This window comes from Galeopterus variegatus, unplaced genomic scaffold (assembly GCF_000696425.1).
Source record: "Galeopterus variegatus unplaced genomic scaffold, G_variegatus-3.0.2 Scaffold1364, whole genome shotgun sequence".
Taxonomy (NCBI): Eukaryota; Metazoa; Chordata; class Mammalia; order Dermoptera; family Cynocephalidae; genus Galeopterus; species Galeopterus variegatus.
Genome location: NW_007727475.1, coordinates 271,034 through 283,715, shown reverse-complemented (window position 1 = coordinate 283,715; position 12,682 = coordinate 271,034). Strand labels below are relative to the sequence as shown.

At 40.8% G+C, this 12,682-nt stretch overlaps 1 protein-coding gene across 5 annotated transcripts in view; it reads right to left on the bottom strand.

The window, feature by feature from the left end:
- The window catches only part of EPB41L3 (erythrocyte membrane protein band 4.1-like 3), an 81,616-nt gene extending 71,638 nt beyond the window's left edge, over positions 1–9,978 (bottom strand). For 3 of the 5 annotated variants that reach the window (XM_008576537.1, XM_008576536.1, XM_008576538.1), the window contains exon 1: positions 5,557–5,695. In XM_008576537.1, the coding sequence (XP_008574759.1) occupies positions 5,557–5,610 (54 nt within the window). In that variant the 5' untranslated portion in view covers positions 5,611–5,695. Of the gene's footprint in view, positions 1–5,556; positions 5,755–9,759 lie in introns of those variants that run through there. The other 2 variants (XM_008576539.1, XM_008576540.1) reach the window with 2 other exon arrangements.
- Positions 9,979–12,682: the final 2,704 nt, after the last annotated feature.

Here is a 12,682-nt window from a genome sequence, read left to right as displayed (position 1 = left end):
AAACACTGAAAATTCAGATGCTGAATTTGTTTTTCCAACCAAATCCCAATCAGCAGAGTATACAAGTCGGAGCGTGATTGGGGACAGTTTGTTGGATCACAGGCAGGATAATATTTTAAACAATCCCTTCCTGACCAATAGTTAGCAGGTGACAAAAGCACACAAAGAACATGGTTCCATAAACTTTCTCACCTTCTCTGGTCCCTCAGAAGCATTTCTGATGGCCTCAAAAAAGGCCTGTTGGAGTCAACTTGACCATTTCTGTGCTTACTCCAGATTCTAGGCCTGTCCTGGAGGGATCTAAATCGCCCTGAGTCATGGAGCCCATTCAACCATTAGGCCTCAGGAGCCAGACTTTTATGGTGTTACGGCTGCACTTAAATAGCTCTATTTGATTTGCCCCAATCTGGATGTGAATCTTGGGTTTGGATCCCTGTACCAGCCAGCAACCAAAAAAATTAATAAATGCACATGGATGGGAATCTCTCTTCAGTATGGCCCACGCACTGGCATTTTTCCCTGGAATGCTAGTCCCGTGTGGATTTACCTGGGTCCCATAAGCACTAAGTCTCCCTCACTAGTGAATTAGCAACATTTAGGGGCTAAGTAAACAGAGGTTTCACATGGGGAGAGAAAGATGGCAGGGCCATTCTGAGTAACACTGCAAGGTAGGCCCTCCCCGTGTTTCCAGTAATGCTCTAGACAAATCTAATAGCGTTTCTAGTGGGAAACAAACCCAACTGCACCATAAAATGGCTTAAACATTTTATATATACAGCAACGAAGCTACATTATGAAATATAGACTCAAATTAGAGACCGAGTCTGGGACTTATTTTCCTAAAACCAAATTAGACTAGATTAGAACAGTGCCCAAATAAGAGAAAGCAAATTTCTAATTGGATGGTAATTAGGAAATATGCTGCGCACTAATCAATTAGACTCAAATCAGTCTGCCAAACATGGAAGCAATGGGACTAAAATAAATGTGACGAGCTCTATTGCCTCTATTGTGTGTGACTGGGGTATTTTTGTTTATTTTCTCTTATAAAATTTATCTTTGGGAAATAAACTGCAATAATGATAAACTGGCTAAAGGAAGTTGTTCATATTCTCTAACAGAAAATAAAAATAAGAAGGAAATCACATATTAATAATTTTGTACATTTCCCAAGCATATATATCAAGTTGCCTATAATAAGATTTTTTATTATAATAAGATCTTTTCTTAGATTTTTAGATAATCAAAACTAAGAGATTGAAAAAATTGAGGAAAAAGTCTCTCAAATGGAAAAACAGTGCATGCTACAATGATTTAAGCCTGCTAGAGGGAGGTTGGAAAAAGCCAGCCCAACCTGAAGGCTAGTATCAGACATGGGCGGCAGGGACCAGGGACTGAACGTGTACCCTCAGTCACCGCTCTCACTGCCTCTGTGCGTCGCTGGGTTTCTCCCACTGCAGCATTTCTGGGCAAGGAGAAATGCTACCTCATGGTTTCAAAGGAGAAGAGAACAGTGTTATCTCAAGGGGAGGTGTGTGTGCGTCTTCAGTCACCGCTCTCACTGCCTCTGTGCGTCGCTGGGTTTCTCCCACTGCAGCATTTCTGGGTAAGGAGAAATGCTACCTCATGGTTTCAAAGGAGAAGAGAACGGTGTTATCTCAAGGGGAGGTGTGTGTGCGTGTGTGTGTGTGTGTGAGTGAGTGTGTAAAGAGAACAGTGCTATCTCAAGGGGAGGTGTGTGTGTGTGTGTGTGTGTGTGTGTGTTTGTGTGTGTGTGTGTGTGTGTGTGTTTAGCTGGGGGTCCTTTATAGGGGACGTGTAAAGAGAACAGTGCTATCTCAAGGGGAGGTGTGTGTGTGTGTGTGTGTGTGTGTGTGTGTGTTTAGCTGGGGGTCCTTTATAGGGGACTATAAATTCTCATGGTAAAGTCATGCCAGAGTAGAGTCCTGCTGATTTTGGTGGTGAAGTGGTGAAGGCATTAAAGAAGCCAGGGGGAAAACATCACAATTTCATTAAAATAAAATGCCTTTTTGATGCCTTATTAAATACACAAAAAAGTTCCTCCTGTTATTGCCTCCTGCATTCTGTTCTTAATTCAACTCAACTACATATACTGGGGATAGGGATTAGGGAAGCAATTCTGCTTCTTCCATTCAGACTTCTGTGGGTTTGTGGGCCCTGGAAGATGTCTGGTCCAAGGCAGCATCTGGGGAACAGCTGGGTCCACACAGGCGCCTGCGGTTTCTGCTGCAATTCTTTTAACGTTAGAGCGCACATCATCACAAGGTCAACAGCAATCATTTAAAACATTATTTAAATGTTTATTTAAAATCTGACTTCATGTAACTTCTACCTTAGTATCGCTTTCTGTACATAAAAAAAGTTAAGACAACCTGCCAATGACACGTTTCCAAGTAACTGAAAACAGCTATCCTGTCCCCTCCAAATCTTATTTTTTCCACACTCAACACATCCTATTTCTATAATCTTCCCTCATGAGAAGGCTTCCAGATCATTCGCCATCCTATAATTCTCTGCTGAATAAGCTCAAGTCAGAGTTCACTGTTCTCATCATTATTAAACAGCTCCCATTTATTAAGAATATGCTACATCCCAGAGAGTGTTTAAATAAATTATTTGCTTGAATCTCCTCAATAATGCCTTTTTGAGGGAAGTATTTGCACATCCATTTTTGTTGAGAAAAACCAAGGCTCAGTAAGTTTAGGGAAGTTCCTCCAAATCACATGGGTTATAGGCTGACAAGTCCATTAGCCCGTGCCCGTCTGGTGGCTTTGGAGCGCTTATCACATGTGTATGAAACACAGCCCTGCAGATGGAATCTGTCCAGCCTTCTGCAGACCAAACACTACACCTCCACAGAAGCAGTCTGTGATTCCATGAATGGTTTTGACAGTTACACCGCACTGTTGGTTCGTGTTGACTTTGTAATCAACTTCAACCTGGAAATGAGTTTTACTCAGACTAAGTCTGCCCCTCCCTCCAAACACATTTCTATTTTGTACTTGATCTTTTCTAAGAGAGTGAAGTTTTACCTCCATTCCTGCTAAATATCAGCTTGTTGGCTTTGCTTCAGCCTCCCACACTCTCCACTTCATAATAAAACTGGACTCTGACATTTGGTTATTGGTCTTTTTTAAAGCTTTGTGTTGCTTAAAAACTGTTCAGCTATGCTTTCATGCCTTCAACCAAGTCCTCGATAAAAACTCAGTTCAGAAGAGAGTGAAGACTGAAGGACATCTTCCCTATGGCAATGCTTTTCAATCTGTTTACCTATTATGACCCATTTGCACCCTAACAGCAAGCTTTACTTTCCATAGTTTATATAAAAAATAACAGGCATTTCGAATAGGCTTTCTCAAATAGCATCTCATTGCCACGTTGAAAACCACACCACTGATTTAGAATCCTTTTTTCTTATTCAGCCAATCATCTTCAAATAAATCCACAGAACTTGAATGTGTCCAAACTTCTCCATCTTCTTTACAAAGGTGTTGGCAGTAAACACATACTTCCTACTACTACTATCTGCTGTGAAACTGGAAATATTCTGCTGGCAATGGTTTTTATATCCCAGAAAAATGTTACTCTTAAGAATCTGTCAAATTTATAAAAATACTTAATTATGAAGGAAAATAACTGACCAACATTGCTATGCCACTCAAAATGTTCACAGCGATATTAAAAGTAACACTGAATCACATCCAAAGTTAATTACAAAACAAAAACTCTGTACTCAAAACCACAGTGAGTATCTATAATGAATCTGAAGCATGGACATAAATTCAATTTGGCAAAATGATCAACACTGTGAACCTCGGTCACTCCTGAAGCATGATCCTCCCAACATGAAACACTGCAAACTTTCTTCAAGACTCTTCATTAGAAAACTCTGGTAGCCATGACTAGAAGGTTCCCAGGTAACCCTATTTGTTCCATTTTATAAATGCAACCAACAGAAAGACTCTCTTCAAAGTTAAGGAAAAAAGCTTCCATTGACTTAGATCAATTTTTCCAGAAAGTGAGTCTATACTGGAAAAATACAATCTCTCTCAAGTTTACAAAAGTCTTTTATGCTTCATAGTAAAACCTAGCTAGAAATACATTATTGGGCTCCTCATTTCCAGAATTCTATCTAAATCAATAATTGAACACTTTGGTCTAAGAAATTAGCCAAAATCAAAGCCAGCAAAATGCAAGGAATGTATCTGTGCGTGGAAACCTTACAGCATCCTTGGAACTCCCTGCAGCAGCCCATCTATGTTTGTAAAGCTATTGGATGACTAAAATGTTCTATAAATTAGTATATGACAGACCAAATAACTGTTCACATAAGAGTTTATTTACAAATATATCACTTTCTATGTTCCTGTAATCTGTAATAATTTAGTAACCCACCCCTCATCCCCACCCTAAACAAATCCAACATGAAATGGATTTGAATCTTCTGTCACAAAAAAAGCACTAGGTGCACAGGTGCATCACACAAAATGTAATGGGAAGGACACAGGGGTTGTAAGACGCAGGAAGCAGAGACGAGTGAGCAGGGAAGGTGGGAAACCAGGTGGCCTTGGTGCTGGCCATGCTGAGGAAAGAAGAGTAGAAATGCGTGACCACACACTCATGCACTGCCTGTGGTGCCTGGAAAAGTCTCAGCACCACCTGAGGAAGGGGAATTATGGAAGCATGTGGTGGGAGGGGCTGGCTTGCAGAAATGTGTGATGTCCCTCCCTCTGTGACAAGGGCAGGGGCTGGAGGCAGGAAGCATGAGATCTTTCACTGAACATGTTAAAACTGTAATGGAATGACTTTGCTAAGAGAGAGAGTGCTCCCCCACACAGACCTGCCCCTACAGTTCGAGCTCCTGTCCTGCATGGATTCTCCACGATGCTCAGAGAAGGCAACAATAATCCATCTCCATGGCTACCGATGGGCTGTACTATTTTCATCTGCTACTTTGGCCTTGCTAAACATCTGTGACAAAAGTCATTCAACTGCCCCTTCTCTGAGAGGACTCTTAGTTTTTTTTTCAAAAAAGAGCAAAAAGTAGTAAACACTTTTACACTAAAGCTACAACACCTACCATGATGTGAACTGTAAAAATTACTCATTCCCTGAGCAAGAAAAGGACATGGACATTTCAAATTATCCCACTGCCCTTATGCACAGAATTTTTAAGTTTCTACCAAGAACAAGTGACTTGGCCATGAATTATGCAAATAGAAAAGATAAAATTCATTTAAATAATAGCTCATAGCTAGGATATTAAAGAAAAGTTGATTTTTAAAGGCTTCAGATTTCATCCTTTTTTAATGTAAGATCACATTTTACTTTTGATTATAACACTGTAGGACACTGTACATATTTTTAGTAAGTTGATCCCTAGTTAAAGACTTTGGAAATAATTTTGTATTTAGAGACTGGGTCTGAGTAATTTTCTAGAGTTCTGGGAAAATAAAGAGGCATCTGGTATGTTTTATACCAACCTTCCTCACCTCACAATACCTAGGACAAAAAAGTTTTAAAATATACTCTTACCTCCACATCACAGATATATTCTGACCCATCCAGAAGTATCACTTTGCACTGCATGCTTTTAGGCTTTTTGACAATCTTTAATGGAGAGCGAGACAGTTTACTGCTAGATGATTTCTGAGAAAGCTTATCGTCTTCTAATTGCTGATACTCGAGCTGTTTTGCAGCTCTGGCAGCAAGATCCCGTTCCTTGTCAGTGACCTGTGAAGACAAAACAGTGACCAGTTTTCACCGCAGGACAGGAAGTAAATATTGCATTACTCAGGCAATAGCACACCACTTTGGAAATGGGCTGCTTTGCTATTTCCTACAGGAAAGCTTATCGTCTTCTAATTGCTGATACTCGAGCTGTTTTGCAGCTCTGGCAGCAAGATCCTGTTCCTTGTCAGTGACCTGTGAAGACAAAACAATGACCAGTTTTCACCGCAGGACAGGAAGTAAATATTGCATTACTCAGGCAATAGCACACCACTTTGGAAACGGGCTGCTTTGCTATTTCCTACAGTAAATCACAACAGACTAGTCCAGGCTACACTCAAAACTGCAGAAGACATCCTATATAACAATAAAATTCTCCCCTGAACCAATCCCCGTGGAAATCTCTGTGTGCTCTTTCCACACCCCTCCTCTGTCTAATAAGTGACCATCAGTGGTAGTAATACAAATTCAACCTCTAGGCCAGACTACCATTTTCACTAGTCTGCAAGTATACACAGTCCAAAGAAAGCTTAGGTACTAAATTCAGTTTAGGCTCCTTGAAATAGCACAAAATTTCCTCCCTCATGAACATACTGTCAGCATGGTGCTAAAAGAATAAAGGCTTGAGCATAGGTTTAATCATTTCAGTGTTTCTTTCCTATTAGACTTTACAATTTTACATCACTCTACTATAATCACAAAGTTATTTTTGGTGTATTTAATCTGTATTTTATTTTAGATGTCTGCTTTTTTAGCATTTTCTATCTTTTTTTCCATCAGAAGATTGCTAATATAGTCCTTTCTTCCACTACTTTGCCTAGGATTCAAAGCAAAGTCTTGAGAGGTTCTTAAGAATAGAAAGAGACCAATCTGCTGGGCTTACAAAAGGAAATCAAGAAAAAACCGAATAACATTTCAAAGGCCAAAATAGTTGAGAAGGCAAGCTTCAGCTAAAACAAGTAAATAAACTAAAGAAAAACTGCTCTGGCAACTCAGACCTACTTTTTTAACTGTTGGTCTTTCCATATCAAAGCATTAAAACAATAAGTGTAAGAAAATCATAAAACTGTCATTAATTTTGGCCTTGGGTAGGGATATAGTTTGGACGTGTTTGTCCCCCCAACTTTTGTCCCCCTAAAGCTCATGTTGAAATCTAATCCCCAAGGTCACAGTGTTGGGAGCTGTTTGGGGGGGATCGTGATGGGTGGGGGGTCCCTCATGAACAGACTAATGCCCTCCCTGGGGGGTTTGGGGTAGATAGTGACTGAGTTTTAGCTCTACTAGTGCCCTTAAAAGCTGGTTGTCTAAAGGAGGCTGGCACCTCCCACCCTCCCTCTCTTGTTCACTCGCATCATGTGGTCTCCCCTTGTACCTGCTGGCTGTCTGCTGCGTCCCACCATGAGGCCCATCCAGATGCAGCTGTCGCAGAATCATGTGCCAAATAAACTTTTTTTTTTATAAATTACCCACGCTCAGGTATTCTGTTATAACAACACAATAACAGACTAATACGGGTAGTTTAAGGAGAAGTTTGGTAATCTTGGAAGTGTCTATCAACAACCAAAAAACATATCTGTCAAGTGCTTTATAATTTATACAACACTTTTGCACATTTAATCTACACTTTCATCTCATCATAGGCAAGGTCAATAGATTTGTTAAAATTAAATTTTAGCACTTGTTAAATTTTATCTGGAATCTACCTTATCTATGTATTAGGAAAGATGAAATTTTATTTTTCCTCTACTAAAATAAAAATATCTGTATGAAAATAAACTTTGTGGGTTACTTAAACAGGTAAACTCCAGGGGCATCTTAAACCACTATCAAGGGATGGGCCTTGTTCCTGGGAACACTGCAAAACAAGAGCTCGTCATTGAGGTTCCTACGCACATTTCCAAAACGACTTTAACGGCTCTAGAAGAGCTGACCAAGTACCTCAAAAGAAATGTCAATCGTAGTCACAGAATGCATTATAATTTAAAAATATCAGTATCAATCATTTCAGCAAATCCTCAATCTCACTTAATCCTCACAGCAGCTCTGTGACACAGATATCACTACCCTCATCTGCAGATGAGGAGAGACAGGTACAGAGAGCCTAAGAAACTTTCTCAAGGTTACAAAATTAGTAAACTGGAATTCAAGTGCGGCCAAACCCATGCTTTCATCATCACTTTATAAAACATACTTCATCTTACCTCCAACATGATGGCCTTCTAATATGAATCAAATAATTTTGTGGAAGTACCTTAGAAATGATCTTCTCTGGGCTGAGCCCATAGTGCACTCGGGAGAGTGCGGCGCTGAGAGCGCAGCAGCGCTCCTGCCGCGGGTTTAGATCCTATATAGGGATGACCAGTGCGCTCACAGCGCTCACTGGCTGAGCACAGTGCGGCCGGTCTCAAAAAGGACAAAAAAAGAAATTATCTTTTCTGAATGCTTCATTTTGTAGATGAGGAAGCTAAAGCCTCAGGGCTGGGATGATTTCTCTGAGGATGGTAAAATAACTACATGGAGAGACAGGAGTAATGGACTGATGTAGGTCTCTGCCCTCTGCAGCCAGTCACCTCTCCTTCTAATGGCTTAGTATCACTTCTCTTATTTCATTCAGATACCTGACTGCAGAAGATAAAGAAAGGGTGTGTATGTATATGTAATCATGTCTCAGTATAGATATTCATACTTTCTGTAATTACTTCCTATTTTCATGCTATTTCATTTCAGAGTGAAAAGGGAAAAAATGTGGAAAAGCAAAACAGTCTAGTAATTTTAAATTTTGAAGATTAAAACAAACAAAAAACCTAAACACTACCATCACCACTACTCCACAAAAAGAAAAGATAGAGAAAAACCATGACTACAGCAGCTCCTTAGATTTTGTTTACCAAGCTGGGATGTTATCTCCCAGCTCTCCATCACAAAGCCTCTGAGATCAGACACAGTATCTATTTATAGAGTAAAAATAAATGTTATTAATATTGTTTAAAAACAGAACTTGCAAATGCCAGGGGAAAACAAATAATCTGGTTGTAAACATTTAGTCTAATGTTATAATAATGTGTTGTGACTTCCAAAGATTTTCATTAATACGGTGATTTCATGTCTCCTCTCTAAATATCTTTGAGAATTTCTACCTTGACACATACACTTCCAACCTATAAAAGCTCAATCACTTGTAGGGACTCTGGATTTCTTTGCCACATACAAGTTGGTACTCTAAAACACATTAATTCCAAGTTTTAAGTTTTATGACAGAAGAAATTTAAACATGGACTCACTAAAGGCCCAGGGATAAAGCATACTTTGGTTTTTTGTATGAAAACTTTTAAAAGAAATACATCATTTATGACAATTCAAACACGTATAGGGAATAGAGTTGACAACACAGATGCACAAAGGAGAGCAAAAGAGACCTGCCTGAAAATCCACTAAATGTTGATGAAAATATTAGGGTCAGAGTGATGCTTGGGAAAATCAAAATAGCCCTAACCCCTAGGCTTGAAATAAAGAACAACCAAAGCATAACTAAAGCTGTCAGTCTGCTGTCCATCCTTCCTCTAAATCCACAATATGACCCCTAATCTCCAGTCCAGATTTCAGTGTGAGTTTAAGTGTTTTAATTAAATGAAGGAGTTACCAAGCAAGGTTGAAAAAATGTCATTCACTGGAAGCCTTAAAATAGCATACATTGTCATCTGCCTAGGGCCACAAGGGCAAAGCAGATGACCCCTCCTGGTCGCCTCTAGTCCTGGGAGACCGCAGTTCACGCAGACCCTGGCAAAGCTCCGCAAACGTTCGCGGGCGAGCAAATGAAGGAGTTACCAAGCAAGGTTGAAAAAATGTCATTCACTGGAAGCCTTAAAATAGCATACATTGTCATCTGCCTAGGGCCACAAGGGCAAAGCAGATGACCCCTCCTGGTCGCCTCTAGTCCTGGGAGACCGCAGTTCACGCAGACCCTGGCAAAGCTCCGCAAACGTTCGCCGGAGAGCGCGCGGGGCTCACCTCCCTCCGCACCGGGGTGCTGTGCGCTGCTGCCTCGAACTGCTCTAGGGCCTGGCGCTGCTCCTCGGCACTGGGCGGCTCCGGCCCTGGCCCCGGCCCCGGCTGCGTCCCCGCTCGCTCCTGCGGACCCGCCGCCTCCTGGGGCTCGGCCTCCTGCTCCGGCTTGGATTCCGAGTCTGATCCAGATTCGGTCGTCATGGTTGATTGTTCTGCAAGAAAAATGGCAAGAACACTAGGATGCTAAGCGTGAGAGGCTAGGGAACCACAGGAGCGAGGGAGAGATTCCACCTGTGAAACACTCCTATTCCACACACCTAACAGACGACTTGTCAAACGTGCCACGAAGATGGGTGCCCAGCAGTAGTTCAAAATCAACACTGAACCAGGAGTAAAAGTTGATTTGTAATGATCACAGGTTTTACTCCTATTAGATCTCTTTCACTGAGCATCGTAAAATGACATTAAAGGAATGTCATAATAATTACATAACTTACATTTAATTTCAGAAAAATACATTTGCTGCATCAGCTGAGCATATATTTTGATCCCTGGGAAGGATAATCTAATAACGAAGCAGACATTCGTTCTTATTTCTCTCCCTCTTCCTTTCTCTACACAGGGCCCTCTTGACCCCTGAATCTATGGATTCTTCCAGGAAGGAATGCTTTTCCCATGTGATTTCTCCTAGTTCTGCTATGCCCTCTAAATCAGCAACCACAACTAGAGTAGAGGCTTCTTCAAGGGCATGATATCTGTCCCATACTGGACAAGCACTGGCCACAACCTGGGAGGGCCTGGGTAGCATCGCCTCTCCCTTCCTCCCAAGTTAACTCTCATCACCTAAGGAACTCAAGCAATATATCTTAATGCATAATAACCTGCTGATACATCCTAAGAAAAAGACCTTCTAAAATATAACCACCTCCTTTTAATGGTTTGCTAGTCAGGATACTTAAGTATTTGGTGCCTTGGTTTCCAGATCTGCCAAATGAAGAAACCAAACATGATCATATCTACAGAACTTATTTCCTGCGGTTACTTTCCCCCCTACTAATAGATATGCTGCTGTGTTTTAAGGTAGTTTCTCTCTAAGCAGCAAGAGCTGCTATGCCAAGTAGAGATCGTGTCATCTTAAGTAATTTCTTATCTTAGGTATGTGGGGTAAGTATCTTAAAAACAAATATCTCAGATTGTCATATAATTTTTATTCCTAATTCTAATCTTATGGTAAAAACATCATGAGCAAAGGGCTAGTAATACTTTAAGCAAATCATATACCCATTAGTATACTATACAATTATGCAAAATAAAACTAGTAACTCTATAGTAAAACCAACATCTAGTTCTTAACTTCACAATACACATTGGAATATGCTTAATAATTTAAAGATGAAAGGAACATTACAAATACTAAGCTATGTTGTAAACTAAGTGCTATAAGTGTGCTTTCTATTTAGGGTTACTTTTCACAATCATCAGATATTCTCTGTGTTGAATAAAAGACATGTCAACTTGGCATGTGCTCAGCTGGCCAAAGCATATGTAAATATCAAGCCCATATACAGAGAAAGATAGTGATCCAAATAAAACGAACAAATTCTCTTTTTTCCTCTTATAATACATTTTAGATTTTCAAGCAAATCTTGAAAGTAAATATTAAATTTTCTTTTGCATGTTTATCCTGGAAAATGGTCTGAGTATACAGAAAACAGCAGAGGAGGAAGGCAGGCGGTGCACTGTGGAAGTCAGAGCCTACAGTCAGATTCTACCTTTTGGAAGGAAGGGAATTAGTTCTAATAGCCAATTCAACTCACCAAACACTGAGCACCAAATATAAGCCAAGCACTGCTTATGGTTTAGAAACAGAGATTAATATGTTGTAACCACCCTCCCCATCCCAAGGAGCTCATAGCCTGTGGTAGGAATAGACTCTCCCCCAGATCCCGTCTTCCTTTAGTAACTCAGCTTCCAGCTTCAGCAGGTACTCCTTCACCCAGCTAGAGTCTATGATGGGTTGTGGCCATGTGATTAAGTCTGGGCCAATGAGGCAACAGGAAAGATGTCTTCAATGTTTAAGTTATCTTCATAAAGACAAAGCCATTTGCCCTAGATTTTCCTTTCTCATTGGCCAGAAAATAACAACAGACATGGTTGTCTTCGAACTTAGTCATGGATGCCTCACATTCGGGAGGATGTCAGAGCTGCCCCCTCCAGCCTGGGTCCCTGGATGACCTCATGGAATGCAGACCACCTGTTCTGGACTGTTACATAAGGCAGAAGTCAACTTCTGTCTTGTCTGAATCTTAGTATACTAGCCCACACCCAATGTAATACACATTCTATAGACTAAAATTCTACCAAAAAATAGATCACACTTCAGTGGTTCCCCTCTCACAAAAATAAAGTAGCTTTCCCTTGATCTCACTCACATCCTGCATTAGCTGCTATCATGTTTCTCTGCTTTCCACTCAAGACAGCTTCTCAAGAACAGTAAATGTTGTTGACCTTTATTGTCTTCTATTTCTTTGCTTCCTATTTTCTCTGCAACCACCGCAGTCTGGCTTCCAACCCCAGAGCTCCATTGGGGTGGATCTCGTGGCCAGTGCGATAGACTATCCACTCTTGCCTGTTCTCCTCTCCTCTGACCTCTTGGCAGCCCCAACCCAGGGGATGAGACCTTCCTTGTCAACACACCACTCCCTCCTGCTTTCCTCCTATCTCTGTCTCTTTCTTATTCTATTTTACAGGTAACTCCTCCCCAACCTCTAAATATGGTCATATCCCAGAAAACTCAATTTCGGGCTCTCTTCTCTCTTTACATTTCCTCCCCAGCTTTGACATCCTTTCCCAGGGCTTTAAATACTTCCTATAAGCCAATGGCTCCCACGTTCATGTCTCTAGTTCAAAACTCCGTTCTGAGCTT